The sequence below is a fragment of the Dasypus novemcinctus genome, chromosome 21, assembly GCF_030445035.2.
Source record: "Dasypus novemcinctus isolate mDasNov1 chromosome 21, mDasNov1.1.hap2, whole genome shotgun sequence".
NCBI classification, from domain to species: Eukaryota; Metazoa; Chordata; class Mammalia; order Cingulata; family Dasypodidae; genus Dasypus; species Dasypus novemcinctus.
This window is the reverse complement of record NC_080693.1, coordinates 16,326,822-16,350,089: the sequence shown is the minus strand read 5'-3', so window position 1 is coordinate 16,350,089 and position 23,268 is coordinate 16,326,822. Positions and strand designations below refer to the sequence as shown.

Genomic DNA, 23,268 nt, shown 5'->3' with positions numbered 1-23,268 from the left:
ACAGAACCCTGGTAAGAAGATCAAGGTAGGACATGGTCAGGTGTCTGAACAGACAGGGCCTTTTGAATATCTTGAACTTACTTCTATGGGACATAAATGTGTCCTTGTTGCCATAGGTAAATTTTCTAGATAGATAAAGGCCTTTACAGTACCTGACTAAATAGTAAACTTCCCTCCTGGGGAAGTCCTGTTACTTTCTTAAATAAGATAGCCCAAAGCTCTGGAATATCTAAGCTTTGCCTAGTAAAAGGGAATAAAGGCCAATAAGCTAAGTCCTTGATCTTAATGTTAATACTTAGGAACCTTATTCCTGTAATATGAAACCTTAAGTCTAATTATAAATGCCTAAGAGTTACCTCCTGAAAACCTCCTTGTTATTCATATGTGGCCTCTCACTGAGCCAAACTCTGCAAATAAACTACCATCTTCCTCCCACCCCTCTGTCTTGGGACATGACTCCCAGGAATGAGCCTCCCTGGCACTGAGGATTATTACCAAGCATTAATCAGCAATGCATTTGGAGAAAGACATTGATGAAAAGGAAAATATTAAATAAAAAAGTGTTTTTACAAGTAAGAGATTTTAAAGCGAGTTGGGAGGTCATTCCAGAGATTATGCTTATGCAGTTCTCAGCTGGATTTCACAAACTGCCACAGTAAACAAAGCTTCAAACAAAAGTGCTCCTGAGGGTCCTAGGGACATCAAGACACCAAATGCAAACCACATGGCCACATGAAATCACCCCCTCGGCAGGCTGTATCTGGGAATATATGAAAAACTATTTCCCAATATAACATACTCATTTATAATTCCCTTAATCATGATTTTTTTACTTTTATTTGAACCTATAATTTTCATTTTACCTATTAAGTATATTCCTCAGAGACTTAAAGCATTTGGATTGTTCTGTGCTGGTGGTGCACTGAAACCCAGCAGTTGCAGTGAATTCATACTCTCCAGTTTTTTGTTCATACTCTGGACAAATTAACAAAATGATGATGATGGAATAGTCCCATCCCAAAAGCAAGGAGTATCTTCAAATGCAGGCAAAACAGTTCCATTTTTCTGCCTTTTAATATTTTTGTCTTTTCTCAGCCTGGAGCAGTCGGAGTGGACATGGTCCCAAATCCCTTAAGATTGAGGAATGAACAAAAATAAGGGGGGGATGTAACCACTGAGTAAAGAAGATTTATTGTTATTGTAGTTATCTTGTTTTACCTGAGTAACTTGTAACATTGATATAGAAATAAAATTTTAAATTAAAAAATGCTAAAAAAAAAATGCTGTTTACTGTAGGATACATAGTGATTTCAAGAATTATTCAAATTTGGGTCTTAGATTTCATTGTGTAAGGCATATGTTAATTTGCCTTACGATCATTTTTAGGCCCTGTAGTTGGTCTTGTATTATTTTGGGTTTTCTTTTTAAATTAGTAGATATTTTTTTAAGGTCAGCTTTATTGAGATACAATTCGTATATTGTCTAAGTCGCCTGTTCAAGTGTACAGTTGAATGGTTTTTAGTTTATTCACAGATATGTGCAACTGTCACTGCAGTCAAATCTAGAACATTTTCATTACTTCATCACCTCAGAAAGAATCCTGTATCCTTAGCTATCAATCTTCTATTCTCCCATCCCTCTCCCCCAGCCCTAATCAACCACTAATCTATTTTCTGTCTTTGTGGATTTGCCTATTCTGGATAGTTCATGTAAATGGAATCATATTATATTTGCCCCTTTGTGTCTAGCTTATTTCACTTAGCACAATGTTTTCAAGTTTCTTCCACGTTATATAGCATGTATCAGTCACTACTTCATTCTTTTTTATGACTAGTCAGTCATAAAAGATATACATCATATTTATCTGTTTGTCAGTTCATGGTTATTTAGGTTGTTTCTGAGGGTTGGGACTTGATATTTTGGGACTTGGGTTGAGATCATATGATTCTAAGAAATGGAAACCTACTCTGGCTTTCTTAAGTAAAGGAGGACTTACTGTAAGACTGTAGGCAGTGTAACAGGTATCCAAGGACAAGAAAAGAAACATAGCTGCTTCGTGTGGAGACTGTACCGGGAATGGGAGTCAGGAGCCAAGCCTGCCTTTGCTGTGTCTCTGGGGACCGCACAGTCTCTTGGCTCTGCTTCTCTGCATGTCTACCCCTGTCTCTCTGTAGACTGGCACTCTCTGCTGCCCTGAGCTTCTGTGGCACACACTTTGGCTCGTCTTGCCACCTTCTCTGGTCCCCTTGTAGCCCAGGTTGAGAGCATAGCTGATGTTCTCAAGTCTGAATTCCTGGAGAAGAATCTGATTGGTTCATTCGTGCTCCCATGTAGTTCCCTTGATGTAAACATGATGTCCTAGCCACATCTTTTATAGGGGCATCTTCTCTAGAATGGATATGAGCATGGGTCCAGGTGAGAGTGGCCTGTGTAGGTAATAAATAAGACCAATGAGTTTACCTATGACCTAATGTTCTCGGCCAGTGGTCATTAAACTTTTTGGTCTCAAGATTCCTTTACACTCTTAAAAAAGTATTTAGAACTCTAAATAGCTTTTGCTTATATGGGTTATATAAATTAATATTTATCATATTTGCAAGTGAAATACAGAAATTTAAAAGATGTTATTTAAAAATAATAAACGCATCGTATGTTAATGTAAATAACATTTTGATAAACAGCTGTTTTCCAAAAAAACCCACAAAAAACAAAATCTAGTGAGAAGTGAATTTCTTTTACATTTTTGCAAGTCTCTTTAATGTCTATCTTAATAGAAGATAGCTTGATTCTCTTATCTCTGACTGCATTCAGTCTCTTACAATATGTCATTTTGATTGAAATTTATGAAGAAAATGTATCCATACACAGATACGTAGTTGGTAAAGGGGAGGACATTTTAATTACCTTTTTAAATAATTGTGGATATTTATTCAGTGGTACTATACCAAAGCCAGACAAGTGGTAATTTTTTAAAGGTTAGTTGCAGTATAGAATCTGAAACCATATCAATGAACTTTTCATACTCTATTACTTTAAAATCTGTTGGTGTATCTTTTACATTAAATATATCTTTCACTCAAACATAATTTTGCAATATTCTGATTTCATCATTTGGAAAACATTGGTCCACTGAATTATGCACTTATTTCAGATGTTGACATATTTCATTATATATTACCCAAAATTCAAAATTGGGAATATCACCACCAAACGTACCCAGAAGTCTTTAAATATGGGAAAGGTGTCAGACTCACTGTGGCAGATAGACCTTTTCCCAAAATTTTGTTTTCTCACAACAAACATTGGCGGTTTTCCTTGAAGAATCAGTTTCACTTTGTTCATTTTCAAGAAAAGCCTGCCACAAACCAAGCTTGAATAACTGTAGCTTGTCATTCTTACAAGTAAAAATGCTATTCCATGAAAACAGTAGTTAGTTCAGGTGACAGCTTAGTCGCTCACGTGCTTTTCCTGGAGATAGCCGTTGTGCTTCGGCATTCAGCAGAAGTGCCTTTTGTGTACTTCTCATTTCATCACACAGAATATTAGGACGATGTGCTCAGGGGTTGAAATTGGGTAAGATTAATCATTTTTACTGCTTTACTTTTGTTTGTTTTTGTTTTTATTGCAAGTGCAAGATGATATTATAGCTGCCACTGCCTCAGTTTGTGCCTGTCACACCAGCTACGCAAATAGCAAAACAGACATTCCAGGGTAAACCTGAGATTGAAAACAGTTATTCAGTACTTTGTGGTGTTTGTTGTTAAGCATTCAGTCAGAGAAGATTATCTTCAATTATTAGTCCATACCCAAGATGTGAAAGCAAAAAACTAGCAAGTTCTGCCAAGTCTCTCTCAGCTATTGTGTGTACCTTTCCATCCAATGTGATAAAGTAACTTACCCTGTAAGATGCTTCAGTGGCTTTTTTTGTTTCTAGGTTATCTAATTTTGATAAGCAATTTTTGACTTTCAAAGAACTCATCATCTCTCTATATAATCTTTTTTCCTTAAATTACTATACTCAGAATGGTATTGGAAACTATTTGGAAATGTTCTCTTGTGTAAGATGCAATAAAGTACGTTATTAACATCTGTAAATCTGAGGGAGAGATAGCTTTCATCATATTTTTATTTTTTATTTACTGTTTTCCCCAGTATTTTTAGAGTCACTTCTTCCATTTAATGAGTTAGAGAACTGTTTGACCTATCAGTTTGATTTTTTTTTTCCCCAGCATCTTAAGTATTGGAGGGTATATCTGTGGGTTGAGAAAATGGGTCTTCTTATCTCCTTTTTTTATGATAATTATCCATCCTTAAATATAAGAAAATAAATAAAAGAAAATAAAAGTAAATTTTACTTTGGAATAAAATATTGAATTCTAAAACAAGTTTTACATAATTTAAATTTTTTGAAAAAATTGAATTATCATTGCAAAACAAGATGACAAAGTATATTTATTTCTTGTGTTTCCATGTAATAGGCAGAAGGAAAACTTCAAGATTTTAAAAATACTGATTCATTGGGTGAAAATAATGTTATAGATATTATAGCAGGTATGACTGAAACTACCATAGTAAGAGCATGGTAGAAGTATTTTTATTAACAAACTTAAGAAAATGAACTTATTTATATCCTAACCTCCTACCTTAGAATATTCTAGAAAAGATACATTCCATTCGCTGTCAGATGGATGACTGTCATACTTCATGTAGACTGGACAATTCCACTGTACCCTCATGAGCAAATGAAAGTGAAAAATGAATTGCTCTCTTAATATCATCATGAAAATAGTTTTGACCTTGCAGACTGCCAGAAGAGGTCCTAGGGGGCACAGTGTGAGAACCTGAGACCTCAGGAAGGAGTGGTGTGTCTGTGCACTTCAGATTTTAAGAAGTCTTGCTTAAAATTGTCTTTGGGCTCTTGGTTTGTATCCTTGTAGCTTTTTCTTTAGCATTTATCTTTGTGCCTTTGTGCACAAAAAAACTCCAGATTTTTTTTTTGTTGTCATTTTTTGCTTAGTTATTTTTGAAGAGCAGTTTTAGCAGTTCCCTTTATTTCTCACCAACTCTCCCTTGTGTTTAGTCACACTATTAAAGAGGCTCTTTTGATTGGCTATCTGGAGTTTATATTTAACAGTCCTTTCCCTCATTTTGGTCTCAAGTTTTTTTCATTGTGTAAGTCAGTTAACGATCTTTTTGTTCATCTTGTATATAATGAGATATTTCTATCTATTGGATAATTTAGCATTGTGAGCTTATTAGAAACATAGAAATACCAACTGATAGAACCTCCAACCTCTCTATGTGAATCAAAGGAGAGAATGCCAAATCTGTAAACATAATCCAGTTTTATTTGGGATTCTGATGGGACATATCCAGGGAGAATTGATCTTATGTCTTTTTCTAGGAGTCAGTTATTAATTATTAATTACTCTGTCAAATTGAAATTCACCCCCTGTCCTGGCTCTTGACATGATTGTCCCTTTCTCAGTTTTTACTATAATTGTAATGACAAGATTTAGGATTGACAGGGCCTCAAGTCTGCAAAAATCTCTCTGATTCTTCAAGCAGCCTATGAAATAAATGCAAAATATATAACAGTACTTCCACTTGCCTTTTGAGGGAGGGAAGCTTTCCTTTCAGTCACAAACCAGCTGTTCTTAGGAGCTTGTAACCAATCTGTCCTTACCCGTGTTTGAACACATGGGAGTCTTTCTTCTTCAGGCTTAGCTTTTGATTTGATGACTAAATATATATCAGTATAAAGCGAAGCAATTCACAGAAGAAACAATACTCAGAAACATTTAAGATTCAGAATCCTTTTACTGGTATTAGTTGCCCCTTCCTTCCTCTTCCCAACACAATAATGGGAAAGGGGGATGTAGAAAGGGAGACTTCTTGAGAGCATTCCCTTCCCCAGTGCTTTCTTAGACTATATTTAATAAAGACAGTGTTTTTCTGCCCACATGCTTTCCTTATACTTGCAAATCCTTTTTAAAATGGATGTTTTCTCAACCTCAGATTTTGGACTTTTATTTTTTGCAATAAGAAATACTTGTTTTTTAGACATTATAAATGTAAGACTGCATTTTTTTGAGCAGCTGCTGTATGCCTGCGCCTATGCTAAGGTTTTATATACATTTTTACTTACAGCTACTTACATTATTTTTGGTGAAGTAAAGAACTTTTTAAAGCGTAAAGGAAAAAACCTCGATAACGTAAGTAAATACATGAGAGAAAGCTTTTACTGGTAATAATGGCTTTTATTTCTGTAACTACAGCTATAATTTATTAGAAGAACACCTGGTGTTTTAGTTCTTATCAATTCTATTTTTTCCCATCCTGTTTAGGTGGTTTCCTAGAAACATGATTGTTTATTGGACTTGATCTCACAGCCTAGTGAGGACTTCTTTACTGATAATGTCAAGTTCAGGTTATCCTCCCAACCAAGGAGCATTCAGCACAGAGCAAAGTCGTTATCCTCCCCACTCTGTCCAGTACACCTTTCCCAGCACCCGTCACCAGCAGGTAAGGAACAAATACTATGCAAATTGTATATGTATTATCTGTTTTTCTTTACTTTTCTTAATACATTGGTTGATGTCAGAAACCAAATGTAGGGGTTTTTGTTTGTTTTTTTAAATGTAAAGAACCATTCTTAAAGAAGGAACGTCAAGTTGAGAATTATCTCTGTCTCCTTATTATGACTTTATGTCAAACTTTAGGGTTTAGATAACGTCTCTGCTTTTGATTATAGGAGTTGTTGATAGAGAAGTATCAGTCACCTGGAGTTTTTAGGGTTAATGACCTATATTTATGTTCCAAGTTCTGGTTGACTATTAAGCTGGGGTACTGATGAAAGCTAATGTGGCTTCTCTGGTGTGATGGCCAGGATAAGGACCTCTACCTTCCTAAGAAAGTTGATGGTAGGAAGATGAGAGAGTTTGTATGATTGGGTCACCTTGTGAAAAATAAAATATGAGTGAAGTTAGCACCTCAGAGAAGGCCAGGGTTAGGAGTAAGAGGTTTGGAGTGAAAAAGAAAGGAAGGGACAAAATGGTCATTTCAGAGAATAAGAAAACAAATTTACCTGTGAAATATAGTTGAGTCCTGCTGGGTGCTACTGAGGACTCCTTTGAAGTGTGGTCATGATTACAGAGTAGGATTGTATATCCTTACCTTGTTCCTAATCTTGGGGAAAACAGTCTTTCACTATTAAGTATAGTGGTAGTTGTGTGTTTTTGAAGATGCCTTTTTCTTAAAAATATATTTTTTATTTATTTTTAAAAGATACATAGATTACATAAAATGTTACATTAAAAAAATATAGGGGATTCCCATATGCTTCACTCCCCACACATTCCACTTTCCCCCACATTAACAACTTCTTTCATTAGTGTGGTACATTCATTGAAATTAATGAACACATCTTGGAGTATTGCCACACAGTATGGATTATAGTTTACATTATAGTTTATACTCTCTTCCACTCGATTTTGGTAGGTTATGGCAGGATATATAATGTCCTGAATCTGACTTTACAGTGCATTCAGAACAATTCCTAGTCCCCCAAATGCCCTCACATTACACCTCTTTTTCCCTCTCCCTGCCTTCAGCAGCTCCAGTGGTTGCTGTCTCCACATCAATGGTATAATTTCTTCCATTGCTAGAATCACAATAAGTCTATAGTAGAATACCAGTAAGTCCACTCTAGTCCATATTTTATTCCCTAATCTGAGGATTCCGGGATGGTGATGCCCACTCCACCTTTAATTTGAGAGGGGGGCTTCGATCCCACGCGGCTGATGGATGGGACTCTTGCTTGCAGTTACAGACTCTTTCGGTTCCTTGGTATAGTGGTTGTCCATCCTCACCTCCTTGTTAGTTGGTCCTGGGTGAGTCCAGTGAACTAGGGAATAGGTGTTGCAACTCCACTGAGGCTCAGGGCCCAGCTGGCACATGGGCAACCCGGAAATTCAAATCTCTTGGACATACTAGGGAGTATGTGAGTGTTCATCTTGTCATAGTATGTTACATCAGTGCGTGGAAACCCATGTAATGAGCAGGAAGGTGTTTGTATTCTCATCCTGGAAGGCCCGATATGTTCTGAAACAGAGGGGAGGTTGTCTTTCAAGAGCATGGGTGGTTCCTAATTGGGGAGGACAGACTAGTGTGTCAAGCCCTCACGGTTGTTGCAAGTATCTATGAATCTTGTCCTTCAAGCAGTGAAACCTGGCTTTTGTGTGGGCCCCAAGGAGAGGGGGAGGGAGGAATAGAATAGATGGAAAATGGAGTAGTTAGGGGGCAATGGAAGTGCTCTACATGATCTTGCAATGATGGATACAGGCCATGTTAAATTTCACCAAAAATTTATAGTAGTGTGTGGTCTAAAATGTAAACCATAATGAAAACTACTGACCATGGTTAGTAGCTATGTTTTAATATTTGTATATCAGTTGTAACAAATGTACCATCCACATGTAAAAAGATCATTAATAGGGAAGGGAGAAAGAGGGAGAATAACATTCTCCCCTGTATTCTGTATATGACTTTACTGTGACCTAAAACTTCTTTGAAGACATCATGAAAAAAAAAGTAAGACATTGAGGAAGATATGGAAGAAATTGCCAGTGTACATATAGGACAATAGTTATTATAGCGATGAAAGGCAAAACGTAAAAAAATTTTTTTTTCATTTTTTTAATATCTCAGTTTTTTAACTTTATTTTAGTTTTTCTGAATTAATATATATTGTATTTCCTATGTTTAAACCTATCATTACTCTCTCATTTTCCTATAAATTGAATTTGCCAACATACTTGGCTTCATTTTTGAAGACGTTTCAGATCATAGAAGTGTTCAACTATGGCAAGGGAGGAGCACTGGTGTGGGGTGTCAGTGCTAGGAGCTACATGAGAGTAAGTTCACCTGGACATACATATAAGGTATATAAATATGTTCAAATGTTCATGGGGCATTGCCACAGTGGGTAGAAATTCACACAACAATCAAAAGAATACTGAATCCCATCCTGGGAAGCTCTCCCACATTCTCTAATGGAACAGCAACAATTCCCCAAGTACAGGGGCAATGAGCAATGAAGAAGGATGGTCCACTGATGGCTCTTGATATTGAAGACTAAGCTTATGAGCCTTTTGGTCCAGAAATTGCAACTTAGCCTAGTGTTGTAGGATGTCTAAGAGTTACCTCCTGAGAGCCTCCATGTTGCCCAAATGTGGCCACTCTCTAAGCCAAACTCGCCTATCAATGTATTACCTTCCCCCCGACGTGAGACATGACTCTCAGGGATAAGCTCCCGAGAGCACTACCAAGCACCAGCTTGGGATGCAACTGGAAAAAGACCTTGAATAAAAGGGGGAAATGATAAAGACAAATGAGTTTATATGGCTGAGAGACTTCAAAATGAGTCAGGAGATCATTACACAGGTAACACTTATGCATGTCTAAGCAGGATCTCAAAGACAGCCAGAGTAGATGCTGCCCTATTAAGTGAGGCTCTTGAGGACTACAAAGACACCCAGGTACTACGGTCATGGCAGATAGCTCAAGAGTTTGTTACCTTGCCAGTGGGCCCTACTTTGGAGTTTGTGCACCTGAGTGTGACCAGAGTTGGACTCAGATGTGACTTCTCTACACATACATCTTCTGTCCCTTTTATTTGAACCTGTAGTTGGTGCTGGAGTTGGCAGGTGTATGTAGGTGTCTCTCTCTCTTTTTTTTTTTTGGCTTGGGAAAGTTGCCTTCTATTCATAGTTTGAGAATTTTAAACAAGATTGGGAGTTGAATTTTGGTTATGTCTGCCCTTTCCCCAGTGCTATTCATTTCTTTACTTCTAAAGTTTTTTTTTTTTAATCAGCTTTGATGTTTGTTCATATATTGAATGCATTCATTTGAGGTATTCATTTGACAAGTTTTGGCAAATTTATACAACCATATAACCACCACCAGAATGTAGATATGTGGGTCATTTCTGTCACTCCAGAAATTTCACTTGTACCGCATCCAGGTTAGTCATCATCCTTCCTGATCTCACCAACCTCTAGTCTCAGGACTCCTGCTTTCTGTCAGTATAGATTAAATTAGTCTTTTTTAGAGTTTTCATATGAACTTTTTGTCTTTGGCCGCTCCTTTCACATCCCATAATATTTTTGAGATTTATTGATGTTGTGGCATGCATTAGTAGTTCTTTGTTTTTTATTAATTTGTTTATCTAGTCATCTATTCCAGTGTTTGGTGATTATAAATAAAAATATTTGTAAAACATGTATTTGACAAAAAGAATTGTATCTAGATTATGTAAAGAAGTCTTATTTTCTCAACAGTGTGTTTTTAAGAGTGTAAGTCTTAAAATTTTGGCCAAGTCCAGAATACTGATTTTTTCTTTTATATTTTGTGTTTATTGTATCACTTTTAAGAAGTTTTTACCAAATTCAGGGTCAGTAAGATTTTTCCCTTTGTTTTCTTCTATAAATTTTATAATTTTAGGTTTAACATTTAGGTCTACAGTCTATTTTGAATTACATTTTGTATATAATGGAAAGGTTAAGGTTTATTGTTTTGCCTATGAGTTGTTTTAGTCTGCATAAGGCTGCCAATGCTATATACGAGAAATGAGTTTGTTTTTACAGGGAATTTTCTAGGTTAAAAGCTTTCAGTTCAGAGGCCATGAAAGTGTCCAAATCAAGGCATCATCCGGGATGCATTCTCCCTGAGCTGCAGCTGTGGGCCGTCAGGCACATGGCAGAGTCGCTCATCTCTCCTTTCTTCTGGCCTCCAGCTGCTCTGTCAGTGGCTTTTCTTTCTCTGGAGGGTTCTCTCTAACTCTTCAGCCTTCTTTCTGTGCCTATGGCTTTTTAGTCCTCCATTTATAAAGTATTCTAGTAAGAGGATTAAGATCCACTCTAGGTCATGCCTTACTAAAGTGATCTAATGAAAGGGAGTGTCCCTTAACTGAATCTAATCAAAAGATCCCATCTACAATAGGTTTACACACACAGGAATGGTTTGACTCTAAGAACAGGATTTTCTGGGGTCCACATAATACTCAAACTGCCGCATGGGTTTTTTGATTGTTTCGGAAGCCATTTGTTATCTCCATTTGTTGGAGAACCATTTGTTCTCCACTTCTTGGTACCTTCACTGAAAATTAATTGAACACATACCTGTAAGACTATTTCTGTTCTCTCTGTTCGTTTCTGTGGTTATATTTGTTTCTCTTTATTTCACATCTATATAATGTTCTGTGTAGACAATCATTCAAAGCACTCTGTACCTTCTTGATTAGTATAGCTTTATAGTAAGTCTTTTTTGTTTGTTTCTATTAGTTTTTATTACACAAAGAAAGGGGCTCAGTCTTTCTTGGCAGCCCCTTTCCTCATGGCAGCCAGGACGTTGCTCATATTATTTTTGAGATTTATCCATGTTGTGGCATGTATTAGTAGTTCATTCCTTTTTATTAATTTGTTTATTTAGTCATCTATTCCAGTGTTCGGTGATTACAAATCTGATTTCTTTCACTCAGCATAATCTTTTTTTAATCTGATATTAACATCTTGTAGTGTTAACATACATTTGTTTAGTTTCAAAGAAAAATGGTCTTATATTTGTAATATTGCTCATATTTATATTTCACATGAGGTTTTACTATGCTATACAGTCCCATGTTATATTTTTTAGCTTTCCTTTTAGTAATATACATGACCTTAGACATTCCCTTTAAATCACTGTCATACCCATATAATAGTACTGCTACTTACAAACATTATGTTTTGCTTTCATCTTTTCTATTCATTTCCAAAGAGTAACACACATCCTTTTTACCAATTTTGCACAAGTTAACCCTCAACTTTCCATTGGTATTGTTTGTTTTTTTTTTAATAATTTCTAATCCAATATAATTTGAATGCTTTCAGTGAATGCATATCTTTTTTTTAAAAAAAGAATTATTTATCCATTCCCCTTCCCCCCTTTACCTCTTGCGCTTGCTGCCTGCTCTCTGTTTCCATTTGTTGCTCGTTCTTCTGTGTCTACTTGTCTTCTTGTCTTTTCTTTAGGAGGCACTGGGAACTGATCCCAGGACCTTCCAAGGTGGGAGAGAAGCTTGAGCCACCTCAGCTCCTTGGTTTGTTGTATCTCTCATTGTCTTTCCTCTGTGTCTCTTTTTTGTTGTGTCATCTTGTTGCGTCAGCTCTCTGTGTGGGTCAGCTCACCTTCACCAGGAGGCCCTGGGAATCGAACTCAGGGCCTCGTATGTGGTAGATAGGAGCCTAGTTGCTTGAGCCACATTTGCTTCCTAGTATTGTTTTTTGAATTTCAGTTTTCAGTTGTTCATTGCTAATATGTAGAAAGTTTGTTTTTGCATATTAATCTTGTGTCCTGCAACCTTGCTCATTACTTCTTGCTTCTTTTTTGTAGATTGCACAGGATTTTCTACATAGATCATGTTATCTGAGATTAAGGACAGTTTTGTTTCTTCTTTTCCAAACAGGATGCCTTTTTTCTTTTTCTTCCTTACTGCACTGGCTAGAATCTAGTATAATATTGAATAAAAGTGGTTAAGAGTAGGCATCCTTACCTTGTTTTTGATCTTTGAAGGAAAACATACAGTCTTTCACCATTACAATTGATGTTAGCTCAGGAAGTGTTCCCTTCTCCTGTATTTTCTCAAATAATTTGTGTAGGGTTGTACTATTTCCTCCTTAAATGTTTGATAGAATTTATAGGAGAAGCCCTCTGAGCCTAGAATTTTCCTTGTGTGAAGAATTTAAATTGTGCACTCAGTTTCTTTAAAAGATATAGTCTATTCAGATTTTCTGTTTTTTCTTGAGTCAGTGTAGATAAATTCTGTTGTTCACTGTATCTCATTTACTGTCATAATATTTCTTCATCCTGTCAGCATCGTAAGATCTATTATAATGTTCTCTCTTTCATTCCTGATGTTAATAAGATTTTTTTCCTTTTTTTCTTTGTCTATCAATCTGTCTAGGGTTTTATCAATTTAATCATTTCTTTTCCTTAAAGACATAGCTTTTGGTTTCATTCTTTTTCAATCTTTTCTTTTTCTCTTTCATCGGTTTCTGCTATTTTACTGCTTTTTCCTTCTGTAATTTGCCCACAGATATCTGGCAGCCTTCATTCCTTACCCAAGTTTCCTTCTGATAACACTTTTTGCCTGAAGAACTTAAATTCTTTTAGTACAAGTCTTTTTGCAGCAGGTTCTCTCGGCTTTTATTTGCCTCAGAAGTTTTTATTTCAGTTGCATTTTTTTTTTTTTAAAGATTTATTTTTATTTATTTAATTCCCCTCCCCTCCCCCGGTTGTCTGTTTTCTGTGTCTTTTTTCTGCGTCTTGTTTCTTTGTCCGCTTCTGTTGTCGTCAGCGGCACCGGAAGTGTGGGCGGCGCCATTCCTGGGCAGGCTGCTCCCTCCTTCGCGCTGGGCGGCTCTCCTTATGGGCCCACTCCTTGCGCGTGGGGCTCCCCTATGCGGGGGACACCCCTGTGTAGCACGGCACTCCTTGCGCGCATCAGCACTGCGCATGGGCCAGCTCCACACGGGTCAAGGAGGCCCGGGGATTGAACCGCGGACCTCCCATGTGGTAGACGGACGCCCTAACCACTGGGCCAAAGTCCGTTTCCTCTCAGTTGCATTTTTGAAGGATGCTTTCATTGGATATAGAATTTTAAGTTGACAGTTTCTTTCAGCACTTTGAAAGGTCATTTCATTGTATTTCAGCTTGTATGGTTTCTGACTAGAAGTCTGTGGTAATTTTTATCTTTGTTCTGTTATATGTGAACAGTCTTTCTGTACTCTGGTTACTTTGAAGATTTTTCTTTTTATCACTGGCTTTCAGCATTTTGATTATTATCATGTGCCTTTGGAATGCTTTTTGAATATATGTTATCATTCTTGACATTCACTGCTTGCTTCCGTGGATTTATAGTTTTCATGAAATTTGGGCAATTTTTGGCCATTATTTCTTCAGAAATTTTTCTGTTTCCTCTCCCTCCTTGTTTACTGCTGGGAACTCCATTACTGATATTTCATATTATCCTATAGGTCATTGATCCTCTGTTCATTTTGTTACTCTATTTTTTATGCATTTGTTTCATTTTACTATGTCTTGCAGTTCAGTGATCATTTCTTCTCTAGTTTTCAACCTGCTGTTAATCTCATGCATTGTAATTTTCATCGCAGATGTTGGATTTTTCATTTTCCAAAGTTCCATAGGTTTCCTTTTTATTTTTTATTTTTTTAAAGATTTATTTATTTATTTTTGCCCCCCTCCTCCCTGTCTGCTTGTCTTCTTTTTAGATGGCCCCGGGAACTGATCTTGGGACCTTCTGGAGTGGGTTAGAGGTGCTCAGTCTCTTGGCTCAGCTCCCTAAATCTGCTGTGTCTCTTTTTATTGTGTCGTCTTGCTGCACCAGCTCTCTGCTCAGGCCAGCTTGCCGCGTGGGCCAGCACTCTGCACGGGCCAGCTGTCTGCTTGGGCCAGCTTGCCGCACGGGCCAACTTCCCTTCACGAAGAGGCCCTGGGAGTCAAACTCTGGACCTCCCCTATGACGGGAGCCCAATTGCTTGTGTCATATCTGCTTCCCCATATGGTTCTTTTTTATATCCTCAGTTTCTTTCATTCTTCTCATGTGTTTTATAAAATACTCTTGAGCAGTTGAATGATAATTTTGATAGTTGTCTTAATGTCCTTCTCTATTCATTCCACATTCCAATTTTAGTAATTTTTTTTTATTGATTTTTTTATACCCACCCCCTTTGCGGCTTTTTGCATGCTGTCTGCTGTCTGTGTCCATTTGCTGTACGTTCCTCTGTGCCTGTATTTATTTCTTTTATTTCCCCTCCCCCTTTGCAGCTTGCTTGCTGTCTGCTCTCTGCATCCATTCACTGCGGGATGTTCTGTGTTCTCGCTTGTCTCCCTTCTTTTTGTTGCATCACCTTGCTGAGTCGGCTCTCCGCGGGGCTGGGCGGTGCTCCGCAGCATGCCAGGAACCGAGGGCCTCCCATATGGTAGTCGGGAGCTCATCTGATTGAGCCACAGCCACTTCCCTTTTAATTGATTTTTCCTTCATATGTTTAATAATTTTGGAATATGAACTTTGTGAGTTTTTCTTATTTTAATTCTACCTTATGTTGTATTCCTTTAAAGAATGTTGAGGGGAGCGGAAGTGGCTCAAACCATTGGGCACCTCCCTCCCACATGTGACGTCCTGGGTTTGATTCCTGGTGCTTCCTAAAATGACGAGTACACAACGAACAGACACAGAGATCAGACAAGGAGCGTAAACAACAAGGGGAGGGGAGAATTAAATTTTTTTTAAAATCCTTTTTTAATTTTAAAGAATTCTGGAGTCCTTCTAGTAGACAATTAAGTTACTTTTGAGGCTAGTTTTTAAAAATTCTGTTGGGGCAAGTCTAGAGTACACTTTATTTTAGGTCTAAGTTTGTCTTTCCTGGTGTATCTACTAAAAGGCCCTTATATTCCATGAAGCCTCTTTACTCTAGTTGGAGGGAATTTGAATGAGATCCAGTCCTGTGTGAGCACTGGGAATTGTTTTGTAGTTCACCCTAATTGTTCTTTCCCTAGAAGTTCTTCTTAGACCAGCCTTGTGACATTTCTCTCATTGAATTTATAGATTGAAATTCAACTGAAGACTTAAGGAGTCCCAAGTTCAAACTTTAAGAAATCTTTCTCTATGTAATTCCCTTTGTCCTGGAAGTCTTCTCCAGAAATTCTCTCTGGCCTCCCCAAACTTGTACCTTTCTTCTTTAATCACCAAGATCATTTAGGATTCTTTCCAGAGCCACAATCTGGAAATCACTTCTGGGCAGAAAGCCTGGAATTTGGAGGGCTCACTTAACTTTGTTTAATTTCTCTTAGAGAGGTCAGGTTTTGTGCTACTTATTTTCCAATGTCTGATAATAGTTCCTACATTTTGTCCAATTTTCTGGCTTTTTACTGTGGGAAGGTACTGCTGGACAGAGTTACCTCCTCATAGATGAAGCTGAAGTGCACTGTTGCTTCTTGTGTCTCACTCCTTACTCTTGGAGTATTTTGTTACTGGTCCATCTTCTAGAAGTTCTGTCAGAGCCGGTGGTTGGTAAATTTTCTAAGTTTTTGTGCTGAAAAGTTTGTAGTCAAAAAATTGGAATGATGATCTGGGTATTGAATTTTTGGGGTCATCGTTTTCCTTTGAACTTGGAATATGTTGTTTCTCTGTTTCCTTCCATACCAGGTTGCTGATGAGGAGTCTGATACTTTGTAGGAGATCTAATTTTTATTTCTTAGAACTTCAGTTAGTTTTCTCTCTTTCCTTGGTTTTCTGAAATTTTGATGTGTCCAGTATGGATTATCTTTTACATTTATCCTGCTTTTTTCTTAAGCCCTTTTAAATCTGAGGACTATGTCTTCTGAGAAGTGCTGTTTTATTATTTGTTAGGGTATTGTCTCTCACCTCTGGATATTGGATGCTGGAAATTTTTATTCTTGCTCCTATTTTTACCTCTTCTCTGTAGTTTCAGTATCTTTGTGCATTACTGTACGCTGAGAGACTTCCTCAGGTCTGTCTTATCTTTAATTTGTTCTTCAACTGTGTTCTATTGTGTACTTTCAGTAGTCAAATTTTTAATTTCTTTGTTTTCTCTTTGCTGTTAGTTATATCTTTACCAATTTCCTTGGGTATAAATTCCTTATTTTTTGAGTTTTGGCGTCTTAAAAAAAATGGCTGTGGCTTTTCTTAAGTATTTTGTTTTTCTTGATTATATTTTCAATTCTATCTGAAATTTCTTCTTGGACTATGTATGAATTATGTTTTACTGTTACCTGCTTATAGAGAAAGTTTCTGGACCTTACGTACCTTATGTTTAAGCATGAACAGCTCAAATTGATCTGTTTATAATTTTTAAAAACTTTTAAATTGAAACATAATTCACAATTTTAAAGTATAAAATTCAGTAATTTTTAGCATATTTACTGTGTTGTGCAACCTTCATCACCATCTAATTCCAGAACATTTTTGTTATCCCAAAAGGACACCCCATACCTATTAGCAGTTAGTTCCTATTCCCCCTACTGCCCCATTACCTGGCAACCACTTATCTGTGTCTCTAGACATTTAATATAAATAGAATCATGCAATATGGTAGCATTCAGTGTCTGGCTTCTTTAATTAAGGGTAATGTTTTCAAGCTTCCTCTTGTAGCATTACTTTTTATGGCTGGTTAATAGTCCATAGTATGGCTGTACCATTTTGTTTATTCACTAATTGGTTGATGGACATTTGGGTTGTTTGGAATTTTTGGCCAGGATGAATAATGCTGCTATGAACATTTGTGTTCAAGATTTTAATGAACTTACGTGCTTTTTTCCCAGTTCTCATAATTTGGTGTACTTATGTCCTTTGGTTGTAAAACAGAGTAAGATTTCATGTAAGTTATTGTTACTAATACCTTAATATACAGGCCCCCACCTTCTTACTTTTTATCCCAGAAAAAGTTCTTTTAGTTCAGAAAAAGCTACTGATTATTCTGCCTGACTTCTGGGCCCTTTTAAATAGCAGACAACCCTTCCAATTAGGAGGCAGGGCTGTGGTTTTTATGATTCAGAATCTGCAATGAGGACACAACACTGAACTTTCCCTGCACACAGATTAGGAATAAACTACTAATAACTTCCCTCTTTGTATTTCTGCCATAAGTAATATACAAATGCAGTATTTTGTTTAAGTATTTGATTGAGTATCCCTAATAAATTTTATTTTTTTAAAAGGGCAAAAGAGGAGACTTGGCCTTGAGTAATAAGGGAAAGATACTGAATTTGATTATTTGTGTTAACCATTTCCCTTAAAGTGTGAATTTTCTTATAAAGTTATAATCCCAGAAGGTATTCTGTATACTAAGGAATGTGTGTGTTTATGTTAATTGTGTGTTGAATCATCCCTACATAAATGGAAAAATAGAATTGAATTTTAATTATGAGATACATATGACATTATGAAATATAAATAATGTAATAAATGGCACATGTTTATACCACCCAGCTTTGAAATGAAATTATAAAACAATGAGAAACCTGTGTTTGTCTCATTCCTCACTCCCTAAGAATTAATTTCTATCCTGAATTTGTATCTCTTTGTATTTTTTGTTTAAACAGCACATAACAGGTTTTTAAAAAATTTTTTTATATGAATCTTACCACAAATATGTTTGCACACCTTGCTGTTTTGCAGTAAACATTATGTTTTTGAGATTTTGATATGTGTGCCTCTGTTTATTTACTTCGTTGCTTAATGACATTCCATTTTATTAATTCACCAAGCTTTGCCTATTCATCTGTTATAAAACACTTACATTTTCTTAAAAAATGAAGTACTGGGGATTGTACTCAGGACCTTGTACATGGGAACCAGGTCCTCAAGTACTGAGCTATACCTGCTCCCTAACTTTTAAATTATTACAAACATTTGCTTTTCATTCTCTTGGGTATTTCCTAGGAGTGGAATTGCTGGGTCAGGTGGGTAATTCTGTGTATTGAGATGGTAGCATAGATTTCTTTGAAAAGATGCCTTTTGGAAAAAATCAACAACAAAAAATATAGGAGGCAGTGTATTACATTGATTCTCTCGGCTTCTAATTCTTCATTTGTAGAATATACATGGATTTAACTAGATGATCTCACACCTCTGTGACCTCTACCTTTCTCATTTTGAATTTAAGATTGAAATGTCTTTCTGAATTCAGTATTGAACACATGATTTTGAGATTTTACTTATATGAATAATATAGATTGGGAGTTTCTGTAAATGCTATTAGAGGAATGAATCGAATTTAGATTGCCCTTGAAATTTCATTTTGAATTGTTTTGAATGATATACAGTCAAATGTTGATTGCTTTAGGGTAATTGGGAAGAATTAGATCAATGAGGAATTGAAATCATCATTGATGTTTTGTTCCATATTTAGTGACTGATAGCTACCCTTGTGCAATTATGTTTGGTTTGATTTCGTGATGCTGTTCACTTTTTGATTACTGATTAATTTTTGATTATTTTAATACTAGGAATTTGCAGTCCCTGATTATCGTTCTTCTCATCTGGAAGTCAGTCAGGCATCACAGCTCTTACAGCAGCAGCAGCAACAACAGCTGCGTAGACGACCTTCTCTGCTTTCAGAATTTCACCCAGGTTCTGACAGGTAATGGGGTTCCTTCTGTGTTTCCATCTAGGACTGTGAGTATTCAGGTGTGTGTACATATAGACAACTATAAATTGTCTTATTAACTGAGCTATAAGTAGTCATTTATGGTATGTATTTTGAGCTTTTTAAATAAAGCTCCTTTAGAATAGTTGCCATAATGGTTATCAAACTCTTAACACTTGTTCTCGTTTGAGAATGAATTTTACTGAGTAGGATGTCGGTTGGACCTGGTTCTGAATTCTCGTCAGCTCTGTGGCTGTGGTGGTCTCAGCTTGGGCTGCCTGTTACAGCTTGGGCTGCCTGAGGAGCCTTTAAAAATTGGTGCCCAAGTCCCATCTTAGAACTGTTAAGTTAGTCTTGGGTTGGGCCCAGATATTAGTATGGTTCTAAACTTTCCCCAGTGATTTCAGTTTGTAGCCAGCATTGCCGATCACTGATTTAAACTCTTCAAGCCTTAGTTTTCTCACCTGTATAAATGTGGCTATAAATGGAATTGTCCTCATGGGAGAATAAGTTCTCTATCAGGTAATGTGGTCCTTCACGTGGTAGGCATCCTATCAGTTCTTTCTTTTCCCCTATGTCCTTACATCTCTGCTTTCTTTTACTCCATTCTTACTCATAATCTAAAATACTTTAAAATATAGCTACCTTTATTAAATCACTTTTCTAGCTGTTTTTGCTTTGGCAGTTTCATACGGAACCTGGTTTCCTATGTTAAAAATATATTTACTACTTAGGTTTTAAGATAATAAAACATTTGAAATGATTTGACTACATTAAAAAATCATTATAGAGAATATTTCCTAGTAAAGGTTGTGGAGACCATTCAGATCACTCTCCCCCAATACCTAGCAAAATATTCAAAATAGTTTAAAAAAAGAAAAAGGCTATATGTACCCTGTATAAACAAGGAAAGGTATACAGCTAGTACCATAAACTTGGAAAACTGGCACTCAAGGAATGCGTGAGAAAACTCTTTCATGACTTGACCTCCTGTTCCCTACTCCCAGTCTCAAAGAAGCAGTGTTGGGAAAAGAAATAGAATCAGTAAAATGCTAAGATTTCTCACGAGTACACCCTAGTTTGAGAAAATTTAAACATGGTGGGGAGGGAGTGGTGAATGGTTTGCTTAGAATCCCCATGATGCTGTCTGGGTCTCTCAGCAGCTGCAGGGAGGGCCGACACAGTGTGCCGTTTTCCAGAGTGATGAGCCAGAGCTCTTGGCAGTAGTTTTCATGTCTGGCTGGTGGAGTGGGCCAGGGTCGTGAGCAAAGGCTTTGGCAGCCTTGCCAAATATTCACTCTTTCTCCACTCTACTGCCCCCTGAGACTGTAGAAGAATATATAGAAAGTCACGTCCAGTCCTCCCTCTGTAGCTCAGGGAGAAGACAGACACATGCCAGGCAAAGTGTGAACAGCCAAGGACAATCCACTCACTGTTCCATAACTGAGAGAAAGTCAGCAATGGGCTGCCCTCAGTGGAGCTGAGCACAACAGGAGGAGAATGGGGTGAACAAGGCAAATGTATCCTGGAAAAGAAATTAAAGGAAGCAACACAGTGTGGCAGGAATAAAGCGCCCTTTGTGTATGAAAATATAAACCAAGAACCTGCCTTATGAGCACTGTGCACTACAAAAGAACTTAAGATACGAAGTCTTCAAAAACAAAATGATAAGACAGCCAAGGGAGAGAAAAATGCCACCATTATAAATTCAACATGTAAAATGAGAAGGAACAAGGAATAAAATTGGTGTGGTTAAAAGTCATACCTGCTATGAAAAAAAGTCTTGATTTTCATCCAAAGAAGACAAAGATTAAAGCAATTAGAATGAAGTGAATAAATATGGGGGACAAATGAAGACCATTCAACATGTGATAAGACATGAAGGCTGGTGTTTGGGGCTGACTGCCTGGATTCTTGGTCCTTAGCTTTTCTGTCACATGGTGATGTCTTCTCCTTTCTTCTCAGGGTTTCATTGACTTCTGGCTTTTTCCTGAAGCTCTCTCTGTCTGAATTTCACTCTGCTTCTAAAGACTCTAGGTATCTGGATTAAACCTGATTCAGCTGGGCCACACCTTAACTGATGTAAGATCTTCAAGAGATCTATTTCCATGGCTCCACACCCATAGAATGCGGACCAAGAACATGTCCAAATTGGGGTTCATTTCTTTCTACCACAGAGTAAAGGATATAATTTGTCATTGAAAATTGACATTTTACAATAAAACTGCTACAGTACTTTTTTAAAAAAATTAATTTGCTGCAATACTTTAAAAAAATTATCCAATGGAGAGTAAATACCACAAGGATTTGAAGCTCATCATTGGTTTAAAACAGTACTATATATGAACAGACTTGTCCTTAATAGTCACAGCTTCTTCATTGTTTATTTTTCTCCTGAAACTCATATTCCTTCTCTTTTCATAACCTTTACCCTGATGTGATATGCTTTTATTTTTCAAAGTCTTTTATTAATCAACCTATCATACAATAATAAAAATAGATGAAAATTTTCTATGTCCATAAAGTGTCTTATCTTAAAAAAAAACACTTCTGGGTTGAAATATCATTATAATAATTATTATTATTGTATGATTGATCAAAACAAGTCATTTAATGAAATGAGAAATGAATTTATTAAACATATGTAAAATTTCATAGAATTGCATCCCTTAATGAGATTGAGATACATGAGGCTGTTTTTGGAATATTGCTTATTGTAAGATGGGTGGAGGCGAAAATGCCGAGGAACCTCGTTCACAAAAATGATTTCTTTTGAATTATATGCCAGAAATCACATACTGATATAAGATTAAAATATCAGTTAACAACTTTGGTTTAAGGCAAATTTTGTTCAGTTTCGTTCAAAGCAAAACATTATGAACTATATTGGCATCAAAAGGGTTCGTTTCATTTTGGTTCACTTTGTTTTTTTACTGCTCTGGAGGTGTTTCCACCTCACGGGAACAGTGTTCCACTGTAAGATCCAGGAAGGGTGAGAAGCATGTTTTTCTTTTGTAAAAAAAAAAAAAAAAGAGAGAGAGAGAGAAAGGGAAGAGCAATTGTGAAAGGGGAAGAAGGGAAGGGAGAGCCACAGGCTCACTGTCTGGTAGTTCAACGTAAGAAAAGTGTATATGGATTTTAAGAATCTGAAAGTTGATTGTGACAGCTAGGGAATATAATACCCCAGAAACCAAGAGAGTGGAGAGTTTGGAGAAGTAAGGAGTAGGCATAAGATGTAGCAGATTGGGCCAACATATGTCTGAAAAATTTTCTTTGTTTCTGGCAATGGGTGGTTGTTGCTGTCCTTAGTAATTGATGAGGCATTTGAATAAAATGATGGGGAGTTGAGCGAGAGTGCAGCTGCTTGAGTAAATGGAAAAGAGTGGTGAAAAAAGCATAAACCACCCTTTGAATTTGTAGTAATCTGATATAAATTTTTATACCTGTGTTTGAGATCTCCCTTTATTTCTTTTTTTTTTTTTAATTTATTTCTCTCCTCTTCTCCCCCCCCCCCCCCCAGTTGTTGGCTCTCTGTGTCCATTTGCTGAGTGTTCTTCTGTGTTCGCTTGTATTCTTGTCAGCGGCACTGGGAAACTGCGTCTCTTTTTTTGTTCCATCATCTTGCTGCGTCAGCTCTAGTGTGCGGCACCACTCCTGGGTGGGCTGCACTTTTTTCGCTTCGGGCAGCTCTCCTTACAAGGCACACTTCTTGTGCTTAGGGCTCCCCTACGTGGGGGACACCACTGTTTGGCACGGCACTCCTTGCACACATCAGCGCTACACATGGGCCAGCTCACCACACGGGTCAGGAGGCCCTGGGTTTGAACTGTAGACCTCCTATGTGGTAGGCGGACGCTCTATCAGTTGAGCCAAATCTGCTTCCCTCCCTTTATTTCTTAGGCTACTCTTTCTTATTAATGATTTTAAGAATTAACCTGCATGTGAATTTTAAGAAGATAATGGGATTCTATGCCATGAATGAAATTTCAGATTTTGAAGTAAATAATAATTCTGTAGACAGTAGGGTTTATTTTATCAT

At 37.0% G+C, this 23,268-nt stretch overlaps 1 protein-coding gene across 21 annotated transcripts in view; it reads left to right on the top strand.

Annotated features, from left to right (window-relative positions):
* Window positions 1–23,268, top strand: part of NCOR1 (nuclear receptor corepressor 1) — a 162,507-nt gene that overhangs the window by 28,547 nt on the left and 110,692 nt on the right. For all 21 annotated transcript variants that reach the window (XM_058283396.2, XM_058283402.2, XM_058283392.2 and 18 more), the window contains exons 2-3: window positions 6,348–6,525; window positions 19,090–19,223. In XM_058283396.2, the coding sequence (XP_058139379.1) occupies window positions 6,418–6,525; window positions 19,090–19,223 (242 nt within the window). In that variant the 5' untranslated portion in view covers window positions 6,348–6,417. The remainder of the gene's footprint in view (window positions 1–6,347; window positions 6,526–19,089; window positions 19,224–23,268) is intronic.